Source organism: Paramormyrops kingsleyae, chromosome 19 (genome assembly GCF_048594095.1).
Source record: "Paramormyrops kingsleyae isolate MSU_618 chromosome 19, PKINGS_0.4, whole genome shotgun sequence".
Taxonomy (NCBI): Eukaryota; Metazoa; Chordata; class Actinopteri; order Osteoglossiformes; family Mormyridae; genus Paramormyrops; species Paramormyrops kingsleyae.
In genome coordinates, this window is record NC_132815.1 from 21,417,226 (window position 1) to 21,440,738 (window position 23,513).

A 23,513-nucleotide genomic window follows, 5' to 3' on the forward strand; every position below is an offset into this window, starting at 1 on the left:
CAAGCCCGTGAATTAAAGTCATGTAACGGCCACACACTGGCACGTGGCCTCGCTACCTTCGTCTTTTCGTCGACGACACGCAGGCCGTCCGCCGACACCCACAGCACAGCCTTCACCGTCTTCTTAGCCGCCTGGGATGACAGAGAGTGTGAGGTCAGAAGGCAGCCGTGGCAGGCATCCCGGTGGCCCCCCCAACGCCGCAGAGGGACTCAAACATTAACCGAGCTGGGGGAGAGCTGGGTCAGTCGAGGTAACTGCAGGAGTGAGGCTCACAACGCCACAGCGGCAGGTAATCAGGCCAGTAACCAGTAAGGGGGGGGGGGGGGCATATGTGCTGTTTGACTACTGTCCCAGAGGAGTAAAAAAGAAATGTCAGTCACCACACACACACACACGCAGTACGCAGACCTTCAAATATCACTCCACCGCAGACACGTGCAGGCACACACGTATGTATGCGCGCACACATGCGAGTTCCCTTCATAATGTAGTCATAAAATGACAAGCCTTCGTGATACTCACTTTGTACTCCGGCACAATGCACAGCACACAGTGCAGACCGGGAAATGGAAAAGGGGGGGGGAAATAAAACTGAAAAACAAGCTCACGGAACACTTACTTTCGTAAAGAAGCCCTTGAAGAATTTCCTGTCCTGGAGTGACAATGGTGGGGACGTGGGGAGGAACAAGGCAGGAAAATGTTACTGTCAGAGGCTACGGGGAGCCTCGGGGGGCGTGGGGTGGGTGCCGGAGGGCGGGGGGGGTGGGGTCTAAATCTATGCTTAGAAAGTGATTGCTGTGGGTCTGAGCAAGCAGGTGAAAAATCGAGAGAGTGAAAGCGGTCTGCACGACTGCAGTAGAGTGGGGGCCAGTGATGGCAGTAGGTTGTGCGATAACACACTGGGGTTAGTGTGGAAGGGCTCGAGGCCCGAAAGCTGGCATTCAGTGTCACATGACACTCCGCAGCAGCAATCCTGACGCCCATCACGCTGGACCGGCCCGGCCCGGCCCGGCCCGCCAGCGAGCGGCCCGCATTAACCTCACCAGAAACCTGGAGGCGGCAAGGCGGCAAGGCTGCAGCTGCGTGTGTTAGGAACCCAGGGGGGGGCGCTAGTGCCCTCGGCCTGTTTCCTGCTGGCTCTGGTGGGTATCACTGAGCTTTTACCGTTAAACGCTTCACCTTAAAATCCCTGTATTTCACACCCTCCTTTTGTTGGGGTTAGTTATTGTGCCTCAAGTCATTTATACTGCCAACATAAGGAGGGGCAAAAATAACCCAGACACACTGGACAGGCAGACAGACATGATTTGTAGGTGTGGTTAGTAAAAATTCGGGGCATGCAAAGTTGTCACACGCTTGTCTGCAAAAGGATTGAGATTCAATATATCACTGAGTCAGGGGGAGGGGAGGAGGGGGGGCACCGTCTTTAACCTGCTCAAAAACAGAACAGACATGAAACAGTGACACCGCCGCAGGCACTGCGCTGTGCCGTCATCATACAGGCACACTGCCTACAGCTACTGCCAGGCTGTAAAACAGCGAGTGTCGTGTCACCCTGGCAACTGTACACTGCTGTTTATTAAACAGCGGTGAGATTGGAATGCAATTAACTCATGTTTAATCCAAAGTAAAATATCACCATATGGTTACATCTACTCATTCCTTTCAGCGTCACTCATATTTACTTTTGCATCGGCACAGATTGGCCACCGTATCAATGGTGATAGTGATACTGGAAAGGCCGTGAGCCTGTGGAGATGACCCATCTGTAACAGGCACCAGAACAGCTGTGTTAGCACATGACGGCTCTGCAGGGCACAGAAAAGAATGCTGCACCTCGCCGTCAGCCATTTTCACTCAGAAAGTGCTGTTATTTCAATGCGGGATGAATTAGGACCCATGGCGGCCTGGCCCACAGCCGCCTGCTCAGAATGGGACTGGGCACAGGGAAGCCCCTGCACTGCAATCCTAACACTCATTCTCGTTACCCTTACATTAAGGAAGTAATGGTAGATTTCTGCATAATATACACATTTACACACCCCTAAAGCCCACATAAAAGTGCCATTCACATCCCTTATCAAGTACTACATGGTGTCCTTCCTCTCTGCATTTTATTGTACCTTGTACTTCCACCTTTAAGGCTGTCCACCACACAGCGTCACAGGGAGCCACTCAGACACAATCCCAACGAGAGGACTGCCTGGGGGTGGGGGGGGGGCTCGCAACAGAGAATAAACACTGCACTGTGTTGAGAGAGGAAATGTGAAAAGGGGAAGAAAAAGCAAAGAAGGAAGGGCAAGAGGAGGAAAAAAGAAAAAGAAAAAAAAAGACCACACACTCGCTCGCTCGCTCACACGCTCAGAAATGCCCCTAGACGGCCCCTCATGCCCGGCACCCATAGGTGCCTTGGTCACATACCATCTTCAGTCTCTTCACAGCATCCTCACAGATGTGCATCCCACGGGACTCCTCCACCTCCACATGGCCCAGGTACTATGGGGGGCACACAGGCATCAGAATGGTCAGCCCACCCTGCCCCCCTCCTCCCCACAGACCCTGACACTGCTGCCCAGGACCAGCACGAGCTCATGCGTCTATCCTCCCAGAGCCCATTGTGCGGATGGCAGGACAGGAAGTCCTGGCCCTTTCCTGTCAGGCACCGCAGAGGGCTGCTTTCTATTGGCCTAATCAATCCTCAAGACCCTGTTGAGGTAGGTCCCCGGTCCATTAGGTCCACAGACACATTCTGAGGCCTAGGGCAGTGTTTCCCAACCCGGTCCTCAGGGACCCCTGGGCGGTCCACGTTTTTGCTCCCTCTCAGACAGCCCACATTTTTGCTCCTTCCCACCCCTCTGTTGTAGGGACCTAAGAGGGAGCAAAAACATGGACTGTCTGGTGGTCCCAGTGGACCGGGTCAGGAATTGCTGGCCTGATTCGACAGTCTGATTACAGTTAAAAGGGCCCAATTCAACTTTGTAGCAGTTGCTTATGAATGGTTACCGAAAAAGAGCACATGGGACATACATGATGTAGAAAAGAAAGTGCTGCTTCCTGTTGGCAATCATTAAATCTAAAATAGCACAAACCTAGAAATCTTCTGTAAAGGTAAGATGGGGTATTTGAGTGCACTACTCCCACACACCGACGCCTCTCAAACGCAGTGCTGCTCACTTTAAAATACAGACCTAAAGAGGCTAAATGACTGCAGCCATGTCAGGCCCTAGCTAGCATGTCACTAATCGGGCCGTTCGGTCAGACTTGCAGCTCGGGAGGTTGTTCAGCACCAGCTAAGGGGAGGCCGTTCAGGGGTGATTAAGCACTGGCTCTTTGAGGGGGGGCTGTTACTGAAATTCTTTTATTATTACAACTACTACTACTACTCTTACCAGTATTACTGCTTCGGTTCCTCTTTAGTAACCAAGAATCAGGAACTCAAATAACACAATAGTAGAAAAATAAATTTAAATAACAAAACAAAGAAATAAGTTAAGGGGGATTCCTGGCCAGCAGCACATCCCGTGCGTTTGTGTGAGAGCATCGGAGTGTGAGAGTGATGGAGCGCTGTGAAGGTTGGCCTCCATCACGAGACCCGTTCGGGAAACAGGGCTGTTTGTGGTCCATCCCGGCGGCTGCAAGCATGTGCCTCACTATCACCTTGACAGGGAAGTTGCACTTCCCACTGCGTACGGCCTCTTCATCCGTCTGCCACTGGTGCGGTCGGCTTGACTCAGGCACGTACACATCCTTCTTGCGCCGTAAGCTCTGCCGCAGCTTGTTCATGGCTGAGCCCCTGAATGAGAAAGACACATACAGTAGCTAAGCTTCCACGCCGTACAGCCACAAGGCCGCTTCCCATTTACAGACGATGCCGGGTGATACCGCAGATTAGAAAGTGCCTCATGCAGGCCTTTTGTGTTGCTGGCAGATCTGAGGGCTTTGGAGTGATAGACAAACTAAACGGGCTGAAGCCCTGACAGTCACCTTTCAGGCGCCCCGATCCTGGCTGGCCCGTTACGGAATCCGCTCACCAAGGACCTGCAGACCCATGCGTGCTGCGTGCATAAGGAACCCGTAAAGGCAGCTGTGCCTCCTACCCCCTGCCTGTCATTCCCTCAGGAGAAGCAGCACGGCTCTCACTCCGGGCAGGAAGTGTTACGCATGTCACAAGCCACACTCCGAGGGGGTCAATGAAACACGCAGATCGGGGACGTGTGACACCTGAACTTCAGTGTGGAATTGGATGGTAGCTACTGCCTTATAATCTTAAAAAGGGTCGCAAAATTCGTAGAACCGCACCACCTTCACCAGTGAGGGCTCCTTCCGCGTCACCACGGCGACTGAGCAGGCCGAACGTGAGGAGGTCTTGCGGCAGATCCAAGATGTCAAAAAAGGTGTGTGTCTTGGGGGAGGGGTATCTTAAGTGTTCTTTATAGACATTAAACTTTCTGCCAATAAACTTTCCATGGGTGTTAACAGGAATAAACTGGAAATTTGCTAAAATTTCAGGTTATGCAAAACACCGGAAACCTATAACCTTGCAGCATAATCTTAAAGTTAAAACAACCAGATGCAAATTCAGTTGAATTTCTACCCTACACTGTGCATTCCTCCATCACCTACACAGATAATTTCAAGAATCCTGCAGGACTGTTGAAGCCCGACTACTGCATTTGAGCCCAGGACTACATCCAGTCAAGTAAGTTCTGATGATATTACTGGGTTAAATATATTTGCTCTATGGTATTAAAGTTTAACTAGCAAACACTAAATCAAAATGTGTTTATACAGTAGCTAGTTAGCCAGTAAATCAGATATGCTAAATGTAAGCTAGCTAACACCATTACATTGACAATTTAACCTTTGGGAACTGATTGCCACTCAGTTTACTGAGTTTAAATACAGTAACTCATGAACCCTGTGACACATGGAAATCATACCTGTACTGTCAGAATCACAAGGCGCCGAGCTTGACGGCACTAATCATGATATCACTGTGTAACCAAGTGCTTCTGAGTAACTGTGTGAAAAAAACACTCCAAAATAAGCATCTGCATCAAAATGCACTGCTTAAAAGTCATATTCTATGTTGCATTATTCATAGTTTGCTTTCTTTGCCATATGACAGCTGATGCAGTTCCACAGCTTGCTGAAACTGTCTGACTCAGCTCACTTATTACAGACAAAAACACCTGTTATACTCTATAAATAACAAAATGAGGCATTCTATTCATTAGGAAGTCACTCACTTTCACACTATTTATTTACAAGAGATTGCATATACCTGTTTGATGTCAAGCTGCACATTGCCAAAATAGCACAGCTTAACATCTCACGGAAAGTTTCTGGAAATCTATCAGAAATTCTACACTCCTTTGCAACCCTAGTCTTAAAGCAGGCGAACAAAAAAGTGGGCGTGAAACAGCCTAGCTGACCACTGGCTAGCCAAACTGCTAACCCCATCCACCATGATCACCCACCCCCATTTGCCAGCCCTCCATCTCCATGCACGCAGACATCGAGGCAGCCTCTCGCACATGATGACGGAGGGAGCGACCTGTACCGGCACCACTTGCACGCAGGGTGCTGGGATGCTGGAGGAGTACTGCCACGGTTCCTCTATCTAGGTCAGAGTGTGTCTCTGCCCAGCGATGACCATATCAGCAGGCTGGGGGGAGGCGTTTGCTCTGTTCCTTACAATTCCAGATTAAACAGACCATCTGCCTCACGCTGCAGGCGCTTGTGGATCGCTGGAATTCACAGGACACAAAGGGAGCAGGAGCCCAGAAGACCGAACGCTATGTCAGGCCGGCCTGCCTCCAGTGGCGGAGGCCACAGGACCCGGGGCCTGACCCCAGACCTGGGTTAAGCAGCTCAGCATGTGAGCCCAGGGTCTTTGGCTAGCTACACTGTACCAAGCTTTATGTCCAATTACACATAATGATTTTCACTGGAAACTAGCAGATCTCTTTTTCCAGTGTGAATGCTGAATGTTTGGATATAATGTTTGAAACAGCTATACAGTTTTACAGCCTTACGCACAGCAGGCCACTGACATTCACAGCAATCTGTCTGCCTGCGTGTTTGTGTGCGTGTGTAAGTGTGTAGGAGTACACAACCATGCGCCTGCTGCAGGAACCAAAACAAGACAGACAACAACTCAGATTACAGCAGACTAACACAACTTAAAAGTACCTGCTCCGGATGTGAATAATATTCCCTAAATAAAGGCTGGCAATCAGCAAGAGAGGCAGTGATGTGAAGAGACTTTCACAAAAGACAGTGATACACAATTGCATTTTTAAAAGCTGAGTTGCGGCCCAGCACCCTGCCAGTCCGTGCACTTTGATCATATTCACCCAACCGCACATGGGAGAGAAATGACACATAAGGACTCTCAAAACACATGCTGTGAGCTGTGAATGAAACCACAGCGACTGTCAAATTTCCCCCAGTTATCAGTGTGCCATCAGGGCACAAAGTGCAGTAAGAGACCGAAACCACCATCACAGGCAAAACCAAAGCAAGACATTAGCGCCAGCCAGTCTGGTCAGCCCGCCAGGCAATATGGTAGGTGCCGAATCCTCAGCCAATTAGAGTGAGTCCACACGCTGTCAGCGCAGAGATCCCAAAACCAAAAATGCTCCACTTGAAAGGAATTACTTTCATCCGACTGGCTAGGAAACGCAATTAGAGAGGCCAGTAGAAGGTAGCCAGATTAGGGTAGAGACGCTGAAAGGGAATGGGAGAGAAGTCCTTGTGAAAGGCGAGCTGGCAGACAGCATAGCCACGTCCTGCTGCCCTAGCCTGCTCACTCAACACTATCACAAGCCAGAGTGACAGTGCTTTACATGAAGCGCCATCAGGCTATGCTGAATCCCCAAGCTAACAAGGCAGTTTAACAACCGCAGCGATAGATGACAACAACGTCTCAAAGCCAACGCACATACGTTTCAACATACAGATCCTCAGTTCATGCGATGGACTGAGTACTTAACACTGCAATGTACCGATTTCACGGAAAAATTATATTTCACCTCAGTCACTCACGCATTTCATCACACATTATAGAGCAACTGTGAGAAGGGTGAAACACACAAAAGAATCACCCGGAACTGTGCAGTCCTATACACAGAACACTGCAGCGAGCAAGCAAAGTTGCCCATGTGTCGCAAAAAACCTTATCAGCTATGTAACTACTCTGCTTTTGCAAAGGCGTGTAAAAAAGCAACGTGCTACAGGTAGTGAGAGCCTCCTGACGTCAACAGAGCCATGCTGAACAGAAAGCGAAAACACAGACGATGGCTGCAGGCTGCGTACATTTCATGCTTTCATTAGGCAGACGCAGCCCGGAGCGTCGGCAGGACGAGCTAGAGGCTGGTTCTCAGCAGCTGGGGGTTTCCTCCCGCAGTCGCTGCATATGGGGCCATGAGATCACAGCTCCATTCAGATGGTAGCAGAGAGACAGCCAGTTCAGACAGGGGCTACATCCACCTGCCCAGAGACACACAGCGACGGCAGGAATGCTGCCCTCCAACGGGGCAAAAAAATCCATGCCGGCTACCTGGAACTCCAAAGTAACGAGGACAGCAACGGGTCCTAATCCCAGGCCTTCATGCAACTCCAACCCTGTCACAGCTACCACCACCACCAAAGGTACCAAAAACAACAGTGAGCTTTAGGAGCCGGGTCAGATTGTCTGTGTGTGTGTGTGTGTGGGGGGGGGGGGGCATTCCCTCTCTGACAGGAAACCGCCCCTCCCTCAACTACATTATTTATATCCTGATTGAATCAGACAGAAAAATGCAGGTTACTCAATGGAGAACATTAAAACTATTCAAATAATATCAAGAGGGATTCCTGAAGAACAAACCCAGAGAAGCTAATACAGCTCAGTGGTGGCAGGTGAGTCCCAGTGGAGGCAGGGGAGACAGACGGCTGCATGTGCAGGGACAGGGACCTGGTAACAGTTCACCGAGGCGAAGGTGCCATGTGGTGTAGCGGTGGACTGATGAGTACTGACTGGGGAACGCTTCCCTCTAACATAGGCTGCGGAGTAACCTCTTCCCGTTTCAACAGGCTGCCCGCTGCACCGCAATTCCCATGTGGATCAGGTTACTATTCAGGCACTTGTCAGGCACCAGGACGGGGGAGGTCCTGCACCCCCACCGACAGGGCTCTCAGGATCCCATCTCAGAGTCCTATCTATAGCGCTGCCACAACCTTTCCGTCCTGCTCCTCTTCCTCTTTCCATTTACTCACTGCCGGATTCCTTTTAACATGCATACGCCTCAATATCGACTGCCTGCGATCCATGTCAGCATATTTCAAACAGCGCAGATGCTAAAATTCAAAAGTAGCAACTTGGGAAAAAAAAAAAACAGGAAGACAGGAAGCAAAGAGCTTTAATGTCCTGTTCCATCGCACACATACCCTTCCAAGGCTTAACAGAGGAATCTCAGTTCTGAAACTGCTCTCTTCTGAAACTATCTGCCTTCCACCGTGGCCGGTAGATTCATCATGTCACCAGCAGAACCTTGATGAAGACTCATAATCCTCAATTATTCCAGGAATGCTGACTGAACATCCTCCCTGTTCCTTACTTGGAGAGACAGCATCACAAACCGCATGTTCAAGGAGAAATAGAACACTGGGCCACGTGTGTGGATTTCATTCACAGCAACGCATGAGCACACGCACACACAAACACAAACACACACACACACACACACACACACACACACACACACACACACACACACACACACACACACACACACACACACAATCCAGAGTGGGACCCAACGCAGCAGCTCTCACGCAGGTCAGTGCCAGTATGAATAATGACGCATTACAGATGGCTGAGAGTGTGAGGGGCCGCTCCAGGGCATCCTGCTGTGATAGAGTCAGGCCGGGCCCCAGATGGCATGGTGAATTGGAAGCGGGGGGGTTTGGGGGCTGAGCACACGAAGCTGCGCCTTCCCACCCAGAGCAAAGAGGGTCAGGAGTTTAGAGCCCAACATTTACAAAGTTGCCACGGCAGCAGCCAACCGATTTCCCCTCCGGAAGGCCCCCCACCGCCTGCCGGCACGGAGAAGTAACAGGGGAGACCCTGAGAAAGTGCTCAGTCATACAAAGCGGAGACATGCCCCAAAAGGGAGACTGGGCCACATGGCCCTCTGTGACTAACGATGCTGAGGTGGCGGGTCACTGCTGCCTGAGCCTAACACATCCTCCTGGAAACCCCCCCCCCCCCCCGGGCTGTGGTTCCACCGTGTCTCCCCAAGTTCGATCTATAACCAAGGACAGAATTACGCCAGCGGCCATATCCACAGCATGGCGCTGGTAGGCCAGCCCGGGGATCGGTCCCAGCTTCCAGCACTGAGGCGGGAGGCTCCTGCCAGGAAAAAGTGAGCAAAGGCTGTGAAGAAAGAGGCGCTAGCTGGCAGCCGGGTGAGAGCCCACTCCCCATCTCACTCTCAGCCAGCGTCAGTGCAAAGCACTCAGACTCCCACTTAAGCTGCAAGGCTCCAAACAGAACATCAAGATCACATTTACTACTCACAGACAGCTAAAATACAACTTACAAATCACCACATTACGACCACAAACACGGAAAAAGCTGTAAGTCTGAGGCTTTTTTGACTCTACTTATTACCTAAATACTGTGCAGCTAATCTTGCCTTGAATTTAAACCACTGTCACTAATCTCACCACCAATCAGAGGGTACTTCTCATGGTAATGTACCAAAGTGCATAACTTGAGGAGATAAGTTCAGATAAACATATATAAATACATATACCTTTGAGCTGTCCTACACCACTACTTAGATATGAGGAGGGTTGCTTTACTCACACTCTCTCACCAGAAAGACAGCAATACCAACACACACACGAGGCAGCAAGCTGAAAATCCTGCCCAGCTGGCAGTCACTGTGACAGCCGGGGCCCTCTGACAGCAAGCTGATGAATGAAAAGATTCAAAACAGGCAGCTGCTCCAGCCCAGTGCATCACCAGAGAATACTGTTGCTGCACCAATTACCTACAGGCCGCTATAGCTGCAAGCTAACCTCATTTTCGGACTAAGAGGAGAAAAAAAAAATGCTAGAAAGAAAATCAGATCCTACGTTTGCGACCATCCGGAAACCTCTACCCATGTGCACAGGGCCCGTCAGGTGCCATCTCCTGCCCGCTCAGACAAGAGACTCCCAACTCCCCTGCCCCCCAGGCTTTTCAGGAAAGGGGCAGCAGAAAAGTGCTTCCATTGCAGACAGGATGCATACTCGGCAGTGCAGTGCCGTGAGGGAGGCAGATCAGGTGACTGCAGACACTTCCAAGGACAAAAAGAACAGAGAGGCACCAGTCTGTGACGCTGAGTCCTCCACTGAGATGGAGGACCCCCCCCAGCCACATATCTACATCACTACATCAGCTTGCACAGGCCGCTGAATGCTACAGCAAGCATGTTTCTGCTCACAACATGGCTTCCAGCCACTTCCAACACCACCGGCTGTCGCTTGAAGCACCAGCTTCACTGTGACGGGCATGTAAACACAGACACATGTAGGTGTTACATCTCTTCACATTCTGGCTGCACGCAGGTGGGCCTCAGTTTACTGCAAATGTTTCAATATGTCCTCCATTTAGAAGAGGGTGACAGAAACTTTCAGTATCTCAAAAGGGAGACGGCGGGTAGGCAGGTGGGCAGACAGACCGACCAGTGTAGCAATCTGGGCCGCGTGACAGTCTCCAGAAAGCTGCACAGTGGCAAGAGTTTCACTGAAGAGATTTAGCAAGAATTCCTTTCCTCTCCCATTGCGAAATCTCACCAAGGTAAACCACAAGAGTCAGTTTCTATTATCTAAAGAGCGATCAAGTGTGATAGGACAGAAACATTTCCTCCCTGCCCTACACCTCAGAAACCACCTTTGTCCTGCCACTACAACAGTCCAACCTGCTGTTGCCAGTATCTAGTACATCTGTGGTCATAGAATTTCCTCTCAGTTTTCAGTAAAATTTTGTATCAAGGACACAAGTTCAATCAAATTCTCTCTCTTTCGGGGCACATTTGTCCCTCGGGACCTTGGAACACAGAGTTTCAATTACACTGTCTAGAACTCCTAATATTGTACCTAATAACAAATACTTACCAGCATAAGTCAGCTTTTCTGCTTTTAAGCCAAACCCATTACAATCCAGTTTTACCTCGTTCAGCGTTGTTCTTGCACAGCAAAACAGTGCACAAACAGAAACTGAAAACCACATACGTCACTGTGCTCTCTTTCATATAGGCCTTTCAGTTCAGAAATACATTTATCTAGGAAAAGGGTCGCATACTGTCTACTATTCCGAAATTAAATCAGACAAAAACACAAGCTAAACATGGATACATGTGCATCTCCAGCAGCCTCAGGCTTAGGACACATGGCGCACAATTTACTCACTATGGTTGTGGAAAGTGTGCTTTACACCTTAAACTAATGACAAACAAGGCATGAAACACATCTTACAAAGAAGTTTAGCCATGAAGTAATGTTGGTAGGTGTACCATCCATCCATGACACAAAAGTGGGGTCCCGTCCACACAGCTAGGAGGTCACCACGAGGACATCATGGCTGAGCCAGAGCACCCATCATTAAGATGGTAAGCTTCCCAAAGCCTGACAGTGACAAAAGCATTCATGCTCTGCTCCACTCCTCTTAGCCCAATCTACAGGCCCACACAGGACGAGGATCAGCAGGGTCCAGCAAACAGAGCAATCGCACCCGTGGACGGGAGCGGCCCGGAACCTCAGAAGGTTGCATCCGGTAGACGTGGGACTCACCAGGGGTGGGGGCGGGGGCGACAGAAAGCCCCCCATGGTTGTGCTGGGCATGGAGGCTGAGTCACGCCTTATTCATGGCCAAGGCAAAGCCTCTGCAATATGCTCAGGACAACGAGAGAGAGAGAGAGAGAGAGAGAGAGCAAGGAGGAGAGAGCTGCCAAGGCCAGCTCTTATTCCTGGCCCTACTGGCCAGTGAAACAAGCCTGATCTGCATTTCAGGCCTGAATAATGAAACAAAGCAATCAGCCATCGTGAGCAGCTTTCTAATCACAGGCTTCAATAACACACAGCATTAAAAAGCAGTAAAGGGTTCAAACTAGGGCTGAAACAACTAATCAATAATGACCATAATCATTAAGAAAATTAGTTGATGAATTTGGTCAATGACTGGTTGCATTGTTGCAGTTTACTGTGTAAATTGTGTATAATGACATCACCGCCTAGCAATATTACCGCTGAAAAGTTAAGTCCAGTTCATATTTCACTTTCCCGCATGCTGTTACGTCCACGTATGGTTCTGCGTACAGACTCTTGCATATATGTGTACAGCAATGATATTCCACCAGACCAAGAGAGGACAGATGCAACAGAAACAACACATATACAAGCAATGCAGTACAATGGGTAAACTTTAATATACAGGTTTTAAATTGTTACTAGACTTGGGCAGTATAAGGGTAACACAGCATATTGTGGTATTTTGAAATCTTGGCACTAAAATTAGCCAAGATCCCCCGTGGCGAATTTGATCGCCAAGAAATCAAAACACAAGAACTGCGCTAAAAATGAAATTTATTGTCAGAAGTACAACAGTTAACAGGCAAAATATGGCAGAAACAACGGGTCTTTGTTACTATAACGCCATCACTTTAGGGATTCTCTACACTGAGTTATTACAGTTGTGACTTAAATACCTCTTGATTTTTTTTAATAAAGCATTTGCACTATTCTTTAAACCCTATGTTTTGGCCTACAGGTGAACCAATCCCACTTTTTCAGTGCCATGAATACAATCCTGATACTTGAAGAGGGTATCGGCCGATATGAGCACTTTTTTTAAACTAGTACATACAAATGAAAAAAATGTATGCCAAAACACTTCGTTAATTAGGCTACTAGAAACATACATAATGTACTCTTCCACATTGCTTCTAACGCTTAAGATGCAAACATTCACAGTTCAATCTGAATATCTTCCAAGAGAGGACACGCAACTGGCAAATGGCCTCTCACTGGCAAAATTGTCACTTATCCGGGGTGCAGTGCAAAACGTAGCCGTGGTTTTCAAAATTCTCTCCTGTCACTTCGTTGTTGCCCCAGCTTGCGGTGAGTTATGATGACATACACTCACCTAAAGGATTATTAGGAACACCATACTAATACGGTGTTTGACCCCCTTTCGCCTTCAGAACTGCCTTAATTCTACGTGGCATCGATTCAACAAGGTGCTGAAAGCATTCTTTAGAAATGTTGGCCCATATTGATAGGATAGCATCTTGTAGGTGATGGAGATTTGTGGGATGCACATCCAGGGCACGAAGCTCCCGTTCCACCACATCCCAAAGATGCTCTATTGGGTTGAGATCTGGTGACTGTGGGGGCCATTGTAGTACAGTGAACTCAATGTCATGTTCAAGAAACCAATTTGAAATGATTCGAGCTTTGTGACATGGTGCATTATCCTGCTGGAAGTAGCCATCAGAGGATGGGTACATGGTGGTCATAAAGGGATGGACATGGTCAGAAACAATGCTCAGGTAGGCCGTGGCATTTAAACGATGCCCAATTGGCACTAAGGGGCCTAAAGTGTGCCAAGAAAACATCCCCCACACCATTACACCACCACCACCAGCCTGCACAGTGGTAACAAGGCATGATGGAATCATGTTCTCATTCTGTTTACGCCAAATTCTGACTCTACCATTTGAATGTCTCAACAGAAATCGAGCCTCATCAGACCAGGCAACATTTTTCCAGTCTTCAACTGTCCAATTTTGGTGAGCTCGTGCAAATTGTAGCCTCTTTTTCCTATTTGTAGTGGAGATGAGTGGTACCCGGTGGGGTCTTCTGCTGTTGTAGCCCATCCGCCTCAAGGTTGTGCGTGTTGTGGCTTCACAAATGCTTTGCTGCATACCTCGGTTGTAACGAGTGGTTATTTCAGTCAAAGTTGCTCTTCTATCAGCTTGAATCAGTCGGCCCATTCTCCTCTGACCTCTAGCATCAACAAGGCATTTTCGCCCACAGGACTGCCGCATACTGGATGTTTTTCCTTTTGCACACCATTCTTTGTAAACCCTAGAAATGGTTGTGCGTGAAAATCCCAGTATCTGAGCAGATTGTGAAATACTCAGACCCTAGACCCTGGCACAAACAACCATGCCACGCTCAAAATTGCTTAAATCACCTTTCTTTCTCATTCTGACATTCAGTTTGGAGTTCAGGAGATTGTCTTGATCAGGACCACACCCCTAAATGCATTGAAGCAACTGCCATGTGATTGGTTGATTAGATAATTGCATTAATGAGAAATTGAACAGGTGTTCCTAATAATCCTTTAGGTGAGTGTACATTTCACATGCTAAAAGATAAGCTTGTGTCATATAGCTCTGGGAACAGTGTAAGTATCTCCTCCATTTTGGTTTCTGTGCCCGGTTTGGTCATGCAAAGTTTGACCACAAACTTTGACCGCGGCATGCAGATAAACTCCTTGAGCGGTGCACGGCGCCACCTTTGGATTGCACTTTGCTCAACACAGTGTAAAACCGTTCTGATGCTTTGGAATGCATAGAAAATAATGGGTTTCAGAGGTCACCGCAGCACTGCGTTGCTGCGTTCAGTCTGAAAAGCCCTTTACGTCTCATTGCGATAGCAGCTTCTCATGCATCACAAGCTGTAGCGAGTGCACAAAACAGCCCAACCTAGCGACTCCCAAATCATACATTGCTATTTTTCATATCACTCATGTAGTCTCACACAATGCATGCGCTTTTAGTAGGATTTTTGCTGCTACAATTTTTGCCGTGTCACTAGTTGTTGTTTCAAGCGTAAAATACTTACAGATCGTCACACTCTTATCTGATATTCTTACGCTCCTCCTAATGCAAAGATTACGCACATGCCGTCACATCGGTTGGAAGTCACTGCACTCACATATACCAAGTGACAAATAACTGAGTGGCAGCCTTAGTATTCAGCCTGAATGCCGAAAAAACACATCTAAAATGGGAAAGAAGTGTCATGTGATTGATTGTACAAATCAATTTAGCAAGAAATAGGAGTTCTCTTTTTACAGACTGCCAAAAACGAAATTAGCAAATATCGGATGTGGAACGGTCACATATGGCCAATACCTGATCTGTCTAATTAGATATGGATTGGTGCCGATACCAATCCCAAATATTGGATTGGTGCACCTCTATTTTATCCCAACTAATCGATTAGTTGATTGGCTGATCTCGTGATTAATCGATTAACAAAATAATCTTTCTTGCAGCCCTTCTTCAAAGGGCTTCTTTTTTATTATCATCAATATTACTATGTTTAGAAAACATCCACAAAACATAAGACCAACGACTGTCCTCTGCAAGAGGCATGAGAACCATAGATAGGATGAAGCCCAACCCAGGACAAATCTGACAGAGTTTGGCTTCCTGTGACGCAACTTCTGACCCAACCTGTCCTGTGGGAGAGACGCAGCCAGCAACGTATGGAGTTCCACCTGCTTCTTAACAGGAACCATACTGTACACAGTGTGAGAGTCCAGAAAAAACACACACAGAACTAAGACTATAGTTAAACACACTACAGATGGCTCCAAAAAGCATCCAGAACTCAGAAGTTCCCTCGTTTCATTTGTCAACCATATAAAACCATGTTAAAAGCCCCACTTCAGGGAAAAACATATTCAAATTCATTGATACCTTTCTGCACATAAATGTTGTACTGAACAGTTATTTTTTTGCATTTGTGGCCTGTCAACTATAAAGACTTTGGCTATTGTCTGCCGATCTCTATTATTAACAAGGTGTTTTGGCAACATAACAGTTACTGAATGGATATTTATTACACCATTCTCTATAACCCCAGGAGGGTGGCTTTTTCTGACATGCTTGAACTACTTTGTATTGCACTGACAATTCCATCTCATTTCATCTCACTTAGACCATACTTCTTATCTGTTCTAATGCTCAGCTCAAGTAACTTCTTGACCTTGTCTGTATGCTGTATGAATTAGAGGTCGACCGATGTATCGGTTTTGCCGATTAATCGGCACCGATAGTTGATTCCCGGAACTATCGGTTATCGGCAAAAATCCACGCCGATAGTTTTTCCGGGTTGCGTCAGAGCTGAAGCGGCTGAGAACGGTACGTTGTCCTTATACAGTGCGAGAGCCAACATATATATCTATGGCAAGAGCCGCCTCTATAGGCGAAAATCGCTGTAAAGCACATGCTTTTGTTTTGACACGTGATACTGTTAGTTGCAAGGAGAGCGCAAGCTGCCTGGAGAGAGCGCGGTGCACGGACACGCTGACACTTCAAATGCACGTTTAAAACACAGACAGCGAAAAGGTATGTATACAGTACACTACAGTACATGTTTTCATCTCAATATAAAGTAATTCATTTGTTGATTAGATTCTGCATTGGAGAAAGAACAGCAGTATGTTTGTCGACAAGGCTGAGAGGACGCTAACATTAGCAGTACATCAAGCGGTTAAAATAATGTGGCAAAAATACACGCAAGTCCGACCCAAATGTTTAATGTCATGATTGTTACCATCAGGAATGCGTTCGATTTCAGTTCTTTTTATCTTCAGGCACAGGCTGCGATTTGCCGGGGGGATGGGGGGATCCGACTGGAGCGCTTCGAAACAGTGAATCTTTTTGCGACGCAGTGTTTTACTGATTCGGAGTTTCAAAAAGCTCTGTTGATACTTTGCTCACCTTCTCTATATAATATATTTCTTGTTTGAAATGAAATCATTACTATTATAGGCCTAACTTACGATGTTTTTATTAAATTTGTTATCACGTAATACAGCTCCCTTCGTATTAAAACCATTTCATGACGTGACACTCATTATCTGGTTCTTGCCTAAAAAGACGGGTATATAATGAGCGTTGTTAACAGATTACACAAGCAGTTTGGTCAACCTCTGCCTATGGAGAGAGAAAAAAGTTTTCAAAATAGAAGCAAATATAGTGGGAGACTACACATATAATATACATTTATATAATTAATATTATATATAATTATAATATTATATAATTATTATAATTCATTTTGTATGTAACTTTTTTTTATTTATTTGGAGTGTTACTTTTTCTTTCAGTTTGAAAGCATGTCTTTAATTTACCTCAATATTTATTAATATATTCATATTTATTTCATATAGCACATTTTCATGATTCAGTACTGTTTTTTTGTTTGGTTTTTGTAATAAAGTTTAGTACTATTTTACATGTAGTGTTGTATTTTAATTTAGTTTTTTTTTTTTTTAATCCAGTATCCATTTTAAAAACTATCGGTTAATTAATCGGTTATCGGCAAGTACGGACCAACCTAGCTATCGGTATCGGTAAAATTCAATATCGGTCGACCTCTAGTATGAATTCAGTTGCAGCCACATAATTTGCCATTTGTGTGAAAGAGCAGGTGAACCTGATCAAGTGGCCACCAAGTATAGTTCTGATGTTCAGCTGAGTTCTGAAGCTAAGCAATCGATGAGAGATGATTCATGACTGAGAATGTATAAAAAGCCTAAGGTTTAATAGAAGATGGTCAATGACCCTCAACACAGTGGCATGGTAAACACAGAGATACACGGCAAACATTCTCACGGCCAACCTAAGGCGCACAAATGAGGAGGGCAGGAAAAACGTTTCAGCCATCAGCAAACAGAATTTGGAGAGAGTGGTGTCGCAGGAAAGCATGGGGTTCTGCCAGGTGGGGCCTGGTCCAAGCCACAGCCTGCGCGGGGCCCACAGGCGGGCCCAGCAGGGACCGCGCTTGCATGCTCCATTTCCATTCAGCGGAAAATCTGCTTCTCCGGCTAATGGCTGGGTCTGCCTCCCAAGCCCTCTGCGCGCGAGCATGGTGGGTGTAGTGCAGGCCCCTAGCATAGTTAAAATCTGACATGTCATTCAGAACCAAGACCCCATGATTTCCAGCTTCATTTATAATCAGGCTATAATGTTATATTGCTTTTGTGTGGGCCTCTAAATATTGCCAGGAATGACTTTTGAATCAGATATTTAAACAAGATGGTAATGCTTTTTGGCTTATGGTGCATTATTACAGCAGTAATTTAATACATCACATAGATACAGTTACATCTCAGATGATATCGACCCCACATATGACCTGATCCACTCCTGCCTTGCACTGGCCAGTGTTTAATAAATACATTTAAAAAAATACAGATTTTGCGCAAGAAGACTGAATACACAGATTTTTCACTTGTTTTCTAGTTCTCGACCCTTTAAGAAAAGCTATTCAAACAAAGGGAAAGAATCTCCTGATACGAACCACCCACTTATGACCCAGCACTGCCCATCGCAGTCATTTCACTCTACAAGCGTATAGGGTGAACGGATGGATTGTAGGCTGATGAAATGCGGCGCAGTAAAAAGTCCCGGGGGGGGGGGGGGGAACGTCACGGTTAAGCTACTTTGAAATCCAAAGCTAAATTTTAAAAGTACTTCTACAGAAGTGTCACATGTGAAGTCCCCCCCTCAGCATAAAACACAGCCCCATTCACCTGATTTTGGCACTCAGCCAGAGGTGTCGAGTCTTCCCAAAGGCGACCACAGGCAAATGGCAGCGCTGAAAGAGCAGAGCCACCAAAGAAATGACTAACTCCAACCCTAGAGTAAACTAAAGATGTGAAGCAGAGCTACTTTAACAGCAAGTGACAAACCACGACCCACACTGCTGCGGGTGTGCGACACATGGGAAGATCTCAGCATGATTCGCTGGGATCTGGGGCAATGAAAAAGTGGCACGATGGACCTGTCGATGATGCAACTTAATTTAGCATAATTAGAGTTCATTAAGCACATGTAATGAAGCAATGCAGCAACGATTTCATAATGCGACACACGGGGCTGATTAATAACATGAGCTTGAATCACAAACAATCAAACTGGGTTCATTTACATACAGAGCTGCGGCCATGCAAAAAACCCAAGCACAGACACAACATTATAGGATGGTAAGCAAGTCATAATGAAGAATGACATGATGCTGGGTACACCTTTCTATTTGTAACACAAATGAAGATATCATCAGATACTAATACTTGATACTACTGCTGAACTCTAACATATGCAGAAAATAAGAACATCAAGTTATTTTTTGCAATCACTGCTCATTATGCTGATCTTAATGAGTTCGCTCTCCTTACAGAAATGGTGTCCATGGAGAAATAATGATACTTTATACATAGCCTGAATATTCACAGTGTACCGATCGCTTCCCAGGCTACCTGCCCCTGTCGGGTTAAAGAGTACTCCGCTTACTGGGTGGCATAAAGGTCGATTTGAGCTTGAAGAGACCTTACAGCAACGTATCGAGGTCTTATTTCCTCTTGGTTTGTAGCATTTTACATAAACGTTCATGAATGAGGATGGAGGGGAGAAGCAGCAGCTTGTAGGTTTTGTAAAAATAATCCTTTGAAAACTGTTCATGAATACAGCTCCTAAGGCAGGCGTGAGAAAACAAGCCCCTGGGAAAATAATGCTGAAATATCTTACAGGTCTGTGTGCACAGTAGAGCACTTAACCCTAGTTTCTATAATTTATTCTCGACCTTACGAAATAAATATTGACATGGCAATTTAAGCTGACCAACACATCAAACTGGACCCATTTCAGATAATCACCCCCCCCCCATATTTCAATATTGCATGATCACAGACACCATTATGTTCAAAAGAATTATTTCGGTTGGTCTTTCCCTTTTCAAAAGATTTTCCCCCACATCAGCAGGTGCATCACTACTGCCATTTTTGCTTGGTTCTACAATATATGAAGACAGTGCAATAAATCAAACTAGTTGTTAGAGACAGGAAGTTTACTTTTATCTTGATTGTGCACCCAGCTGTCTACAATGGTAATGCATTCAAGAAAATAGAATGTTAATTTCTTATGTTACACAATCAGGATGTATTATATACAATGAATCAATATTATTAATGTTGAAAAATAAAATTATTTTGAAAAAGGAGGTATTCAAAGAGCATCAAAAATCTGCTCACAACTCACATATTTTAACCGTGTAAAAAAGAATCACATTGTACATAAAGAGGAACAAATAATCAGTCTGTTACTCAGCAGGGTTTTAGTTTCAGTTATTTTCTGGCTAACAGTTCTCTCATATCCCACGTATTCAAGTATTTTGGCTGGAATTTGCTGCTTAACAATGAGGCAGTTCAGGTATGTTGGCAACTCCTAACCGACCTCTGTATAATCGTATGACCTCCATACTTTGCTCATGCTTCCAGAACTAAGCAGCCAGGCACAAAAAATCAGTTTGGATAAGCGGTTATTGAAAATGTATTCTTGGAAAACAGTCAGGGGCAAAACGTACACATAGAACTTAACGACCTATAGCTTTCAAATTGAAATTGAGATTTAAAACAACACGATTAGCAAATTGCAAAGACTGGGATTTAGGATATGCATTATACAGTGTGTCTGACCCATGGTTTAAAACCATTCTGAGAATAGTTTTACAAATATGTGCCTTCCTTCTCACCAATCAGAAGCGTCCCACTCCTCGCGTGCCAGTCATGCTCACCAAACTGGAGTGGCCCAAGGTGACTGTGTATAGGCCCACAAACAGCAAACATGTGAAATCCAAGGAAAATGTTACATTTGTGGGGAGAAAAAAAAAGTACTGATTCTGCTGATTCCGTAATTAGCTATAAGCAAATTACCTATCTATTTCATGGTCAGAGATTGTTTACAGAAAGGTCCTATTATCAGGAGTCCAAGCAGCATTAGCTGCAGGATCCCAACTATTTTTTTGTTACTGGAATTGTTTTATTTTTATTACTTTAAGTTAAGTTAAGTTACAACTTTTGTAATAGTCATTCTATTTTTGATTGTCCTCTGCTAATTTAAAAAAGTAACACGTTGGAAGCAATTCATATCTAAATTTTCATCCTTGCATTAGAATACAGACCAGTTAATAATTTGATGAGATCTCATGTGATAATGCTGCTTAGCTCAATTATGTTTTTAATCTATTACACACTAGATACTGAACTGAAGTTTGAATTCTAAAAAAATTATAATCGCAAATCACATCAAAATCTCAATGTCAGAAAAATCTCGATTAGATATATTCCCCAAATTGTTCATCCCTACATACACGCATCATTGTACATTCATGTCAACGTGCTAATTCAGCTAAGCAGCATTTAGCACAATTCTGCATGTGTGCAAACTTGCATCAGCTACAAAACTCCTCCTTTCACTTGCTGTCAAACAACAACATGTTTAACACCCACATAGATACACACATACTCCATACATTATGCATAGAAAAGCAGAGTAAGCCGGCTCTGACAATAGTCATGAGCTGGGTACAATATTGGGAGGCTGTTTGCAGATCTCATGTGATATCGTGCACAAAAAAAAGTAAATGGCTGAAGAAGCTACTTGTGCGTACATATTCCTTTTTTAGAGAAGGAAATATTACTCTGAAATTAGAAGAGAAACTGAAAATTGTGGCTGAACAGGTGATGGTTACGGGATCAAATAACATGGTTTCATAAAAACATCAATACATACACGATGGCTAGAATAACACTAAGCTTAATTTAACATTCATTTAACATTTCATGTGTATGACACCAATGACTCATTTCAATTAATGGACAATTCAGTTAAACTATTCCGTAATTTGTGTTAATTTGAGAACAAAAACCCCCAAATAACAAGGACTAATTTTACCTTTTAACAGCACAAATAAATGTAGATTTGTGTGCCTTTTAAACAAATTAGGTATTAGTGTACAGAAAAGGTCCCCAGGGCTAGAAACACCTAAACTGTAATAGCAGAGGACACTAACCCTTTAAATGCATTCTATCCTGGAATGCCTCCATTACTAATAAAAGAAAAAAAGAATAAAAAAAACAAGCTAAAAGAACAAATTTTGAAACACTGCATGCTAAATTCCTCAATGGCTTAAAGTGACAATTGTGTATAAACATTTACTAGTTCTAGTTAAATGCAGAAACAAGTTAAACATTAATGAGAAAACACAAACATACATTTTTCTGACCTTAAACACTGCTCTTTTGAAGACTTGTCTCTACTGTATTAATATTTGTTCTTTAACTTGAATGGTTTTCAGTTGGAATTTTCAAACTACATTTGTGATGATGAAATTAATCAGTTGTACCATTAGATACTGCAATACAACTATACAGGGCAGTGGTTAGTGTTGCAAATGCACAAATGCACGCACAATTTTACCACTTCTTGTAAAGACCAGAGTAAAGCTGAAGACATTGTGAAAGTGGTCTCTTGTAACACCAACTGCACTACAGCAAACTTGGTGAACCAAGTAGTGAAGCAGGGAATTTTCTTGAATCCTGCAAAAGTAGATCTGAGATAGATTTTAACGTTCAAAGTATACTTGCATGTGTTCTCTATTACTTTTGGGTTACATTCAAACCCTTACAGCAAAACAATGAGAGCATGCCTGTTACATTTTTGCCCCACCTGACACAGACTGTGGCAGCAATGCGACACGGCACTAAGTGAGTTTCCTGCATGCAGGCAAAACCCTTTAATAGCAGCCCACATTTACAGGTCTTTAATCAGCCTCACATGAAAGTGCACAGATGACCAACCAGGTCTGTATTGTGCATAGACAGAATTTAACATGCAATTCAGTGGAAATTTAAAATGGTTTCACTGACCTTTTTAAAAAAAGGATTTCACGCCACCACCCCCACCGACAGAAATAGCTTTCACAACACACATTACTGGAATATCACAGTTACTGTATAATTTGATCACTCATTCTCCTAAGTAGGTGAGAAACATTTTTGGCTCGTCATATAGTGATATTCTGACTAATATCTCGCTGGCTGCCCTGCATATGAGCCTTGATAGCCAGTTACAACTACAGTGGGTTCCTGTATCAAACTGCAGACACCCCAGGGCAATACATTCATCACCACTGTTACCCTTTGCTTGACAGGAAGCAATGATTTGAGCATGAATAAAGTATGACTCAGTTTTCCCCAGCGGCTTTTGTATCACCACACAGACTGATGTCCACCTGACATGTAGCGGGTTGTATGTCAGAGAGGATGCGAACGTGCATGCATTTCATTCAGGAACACAGGTACAGAACACTGCTACTAATGATCAGATTCCTTTCAAAGTGCTGAGTGGTTACATTCCCAAACAGAAACTTCATTAAAACACTGCACTAATGAATTTCACACTATGAAGTACCAAAATAAACACACAGTTAAGCTACAACTCAACTGCAAACATAAACAAGTGTTCCAGTATCATTAAGCAAATGACATGAGGATTGTTTCTAAAACAAAAGACAACATTCACACCACACACAGTGTAATTCAAATAGTTACAAGTACACAACCTTATCACATTGGTCCATATTTATTACACCAGTAGCATTTCCTGCATTTGCTACTG

At 45.0% G+C, this 23,513-nt stretch overlaps 1 protein-coding gene across 6 annotated transcripts in view; it reads right to left on the minus strand.

The window, feature by feature from the left end:
* The window catches only part of LOC111859953 (protein numb homolog), a 31,810-nt gene that overhangs the window by 4,738 nt on the left and 3,559 nt on the right, over positions 1-23,513 (minus strand). For 3 of the 6 annotated variants that reach the window (XM_023843155.2, XM_023843150.2, XM_023843152.2), the window contains exons 2-5: positions 3,658-3,793; positions 2,422-2,496; positions 620-652; positions 57-131 (exon numbers count right to left, since the gene is read on the minus strand). In XM_023843155.2, coding sequence (XP_023698923.2) covers positions 57-131; positions 620-652; positions 2,422-2,496; positions 3,658-3,783 — 309 coding nt within the window. In that variant the 5' untranslated portion in view covers positions 3,784-3,793. Of the gene's footprint in view, positions 1-56; positions 132-619; positions 653-2,421; positions 2,497-3,657; positions 3,794-3,984; positions 4,249-22,119; positions 22,271-23,513 lie in introns of those variants that run through there. The other 3 variants (XM_023843153.2, XM_023843154.2, XM_023843156.2) reach the window with 3 other exon arrangements.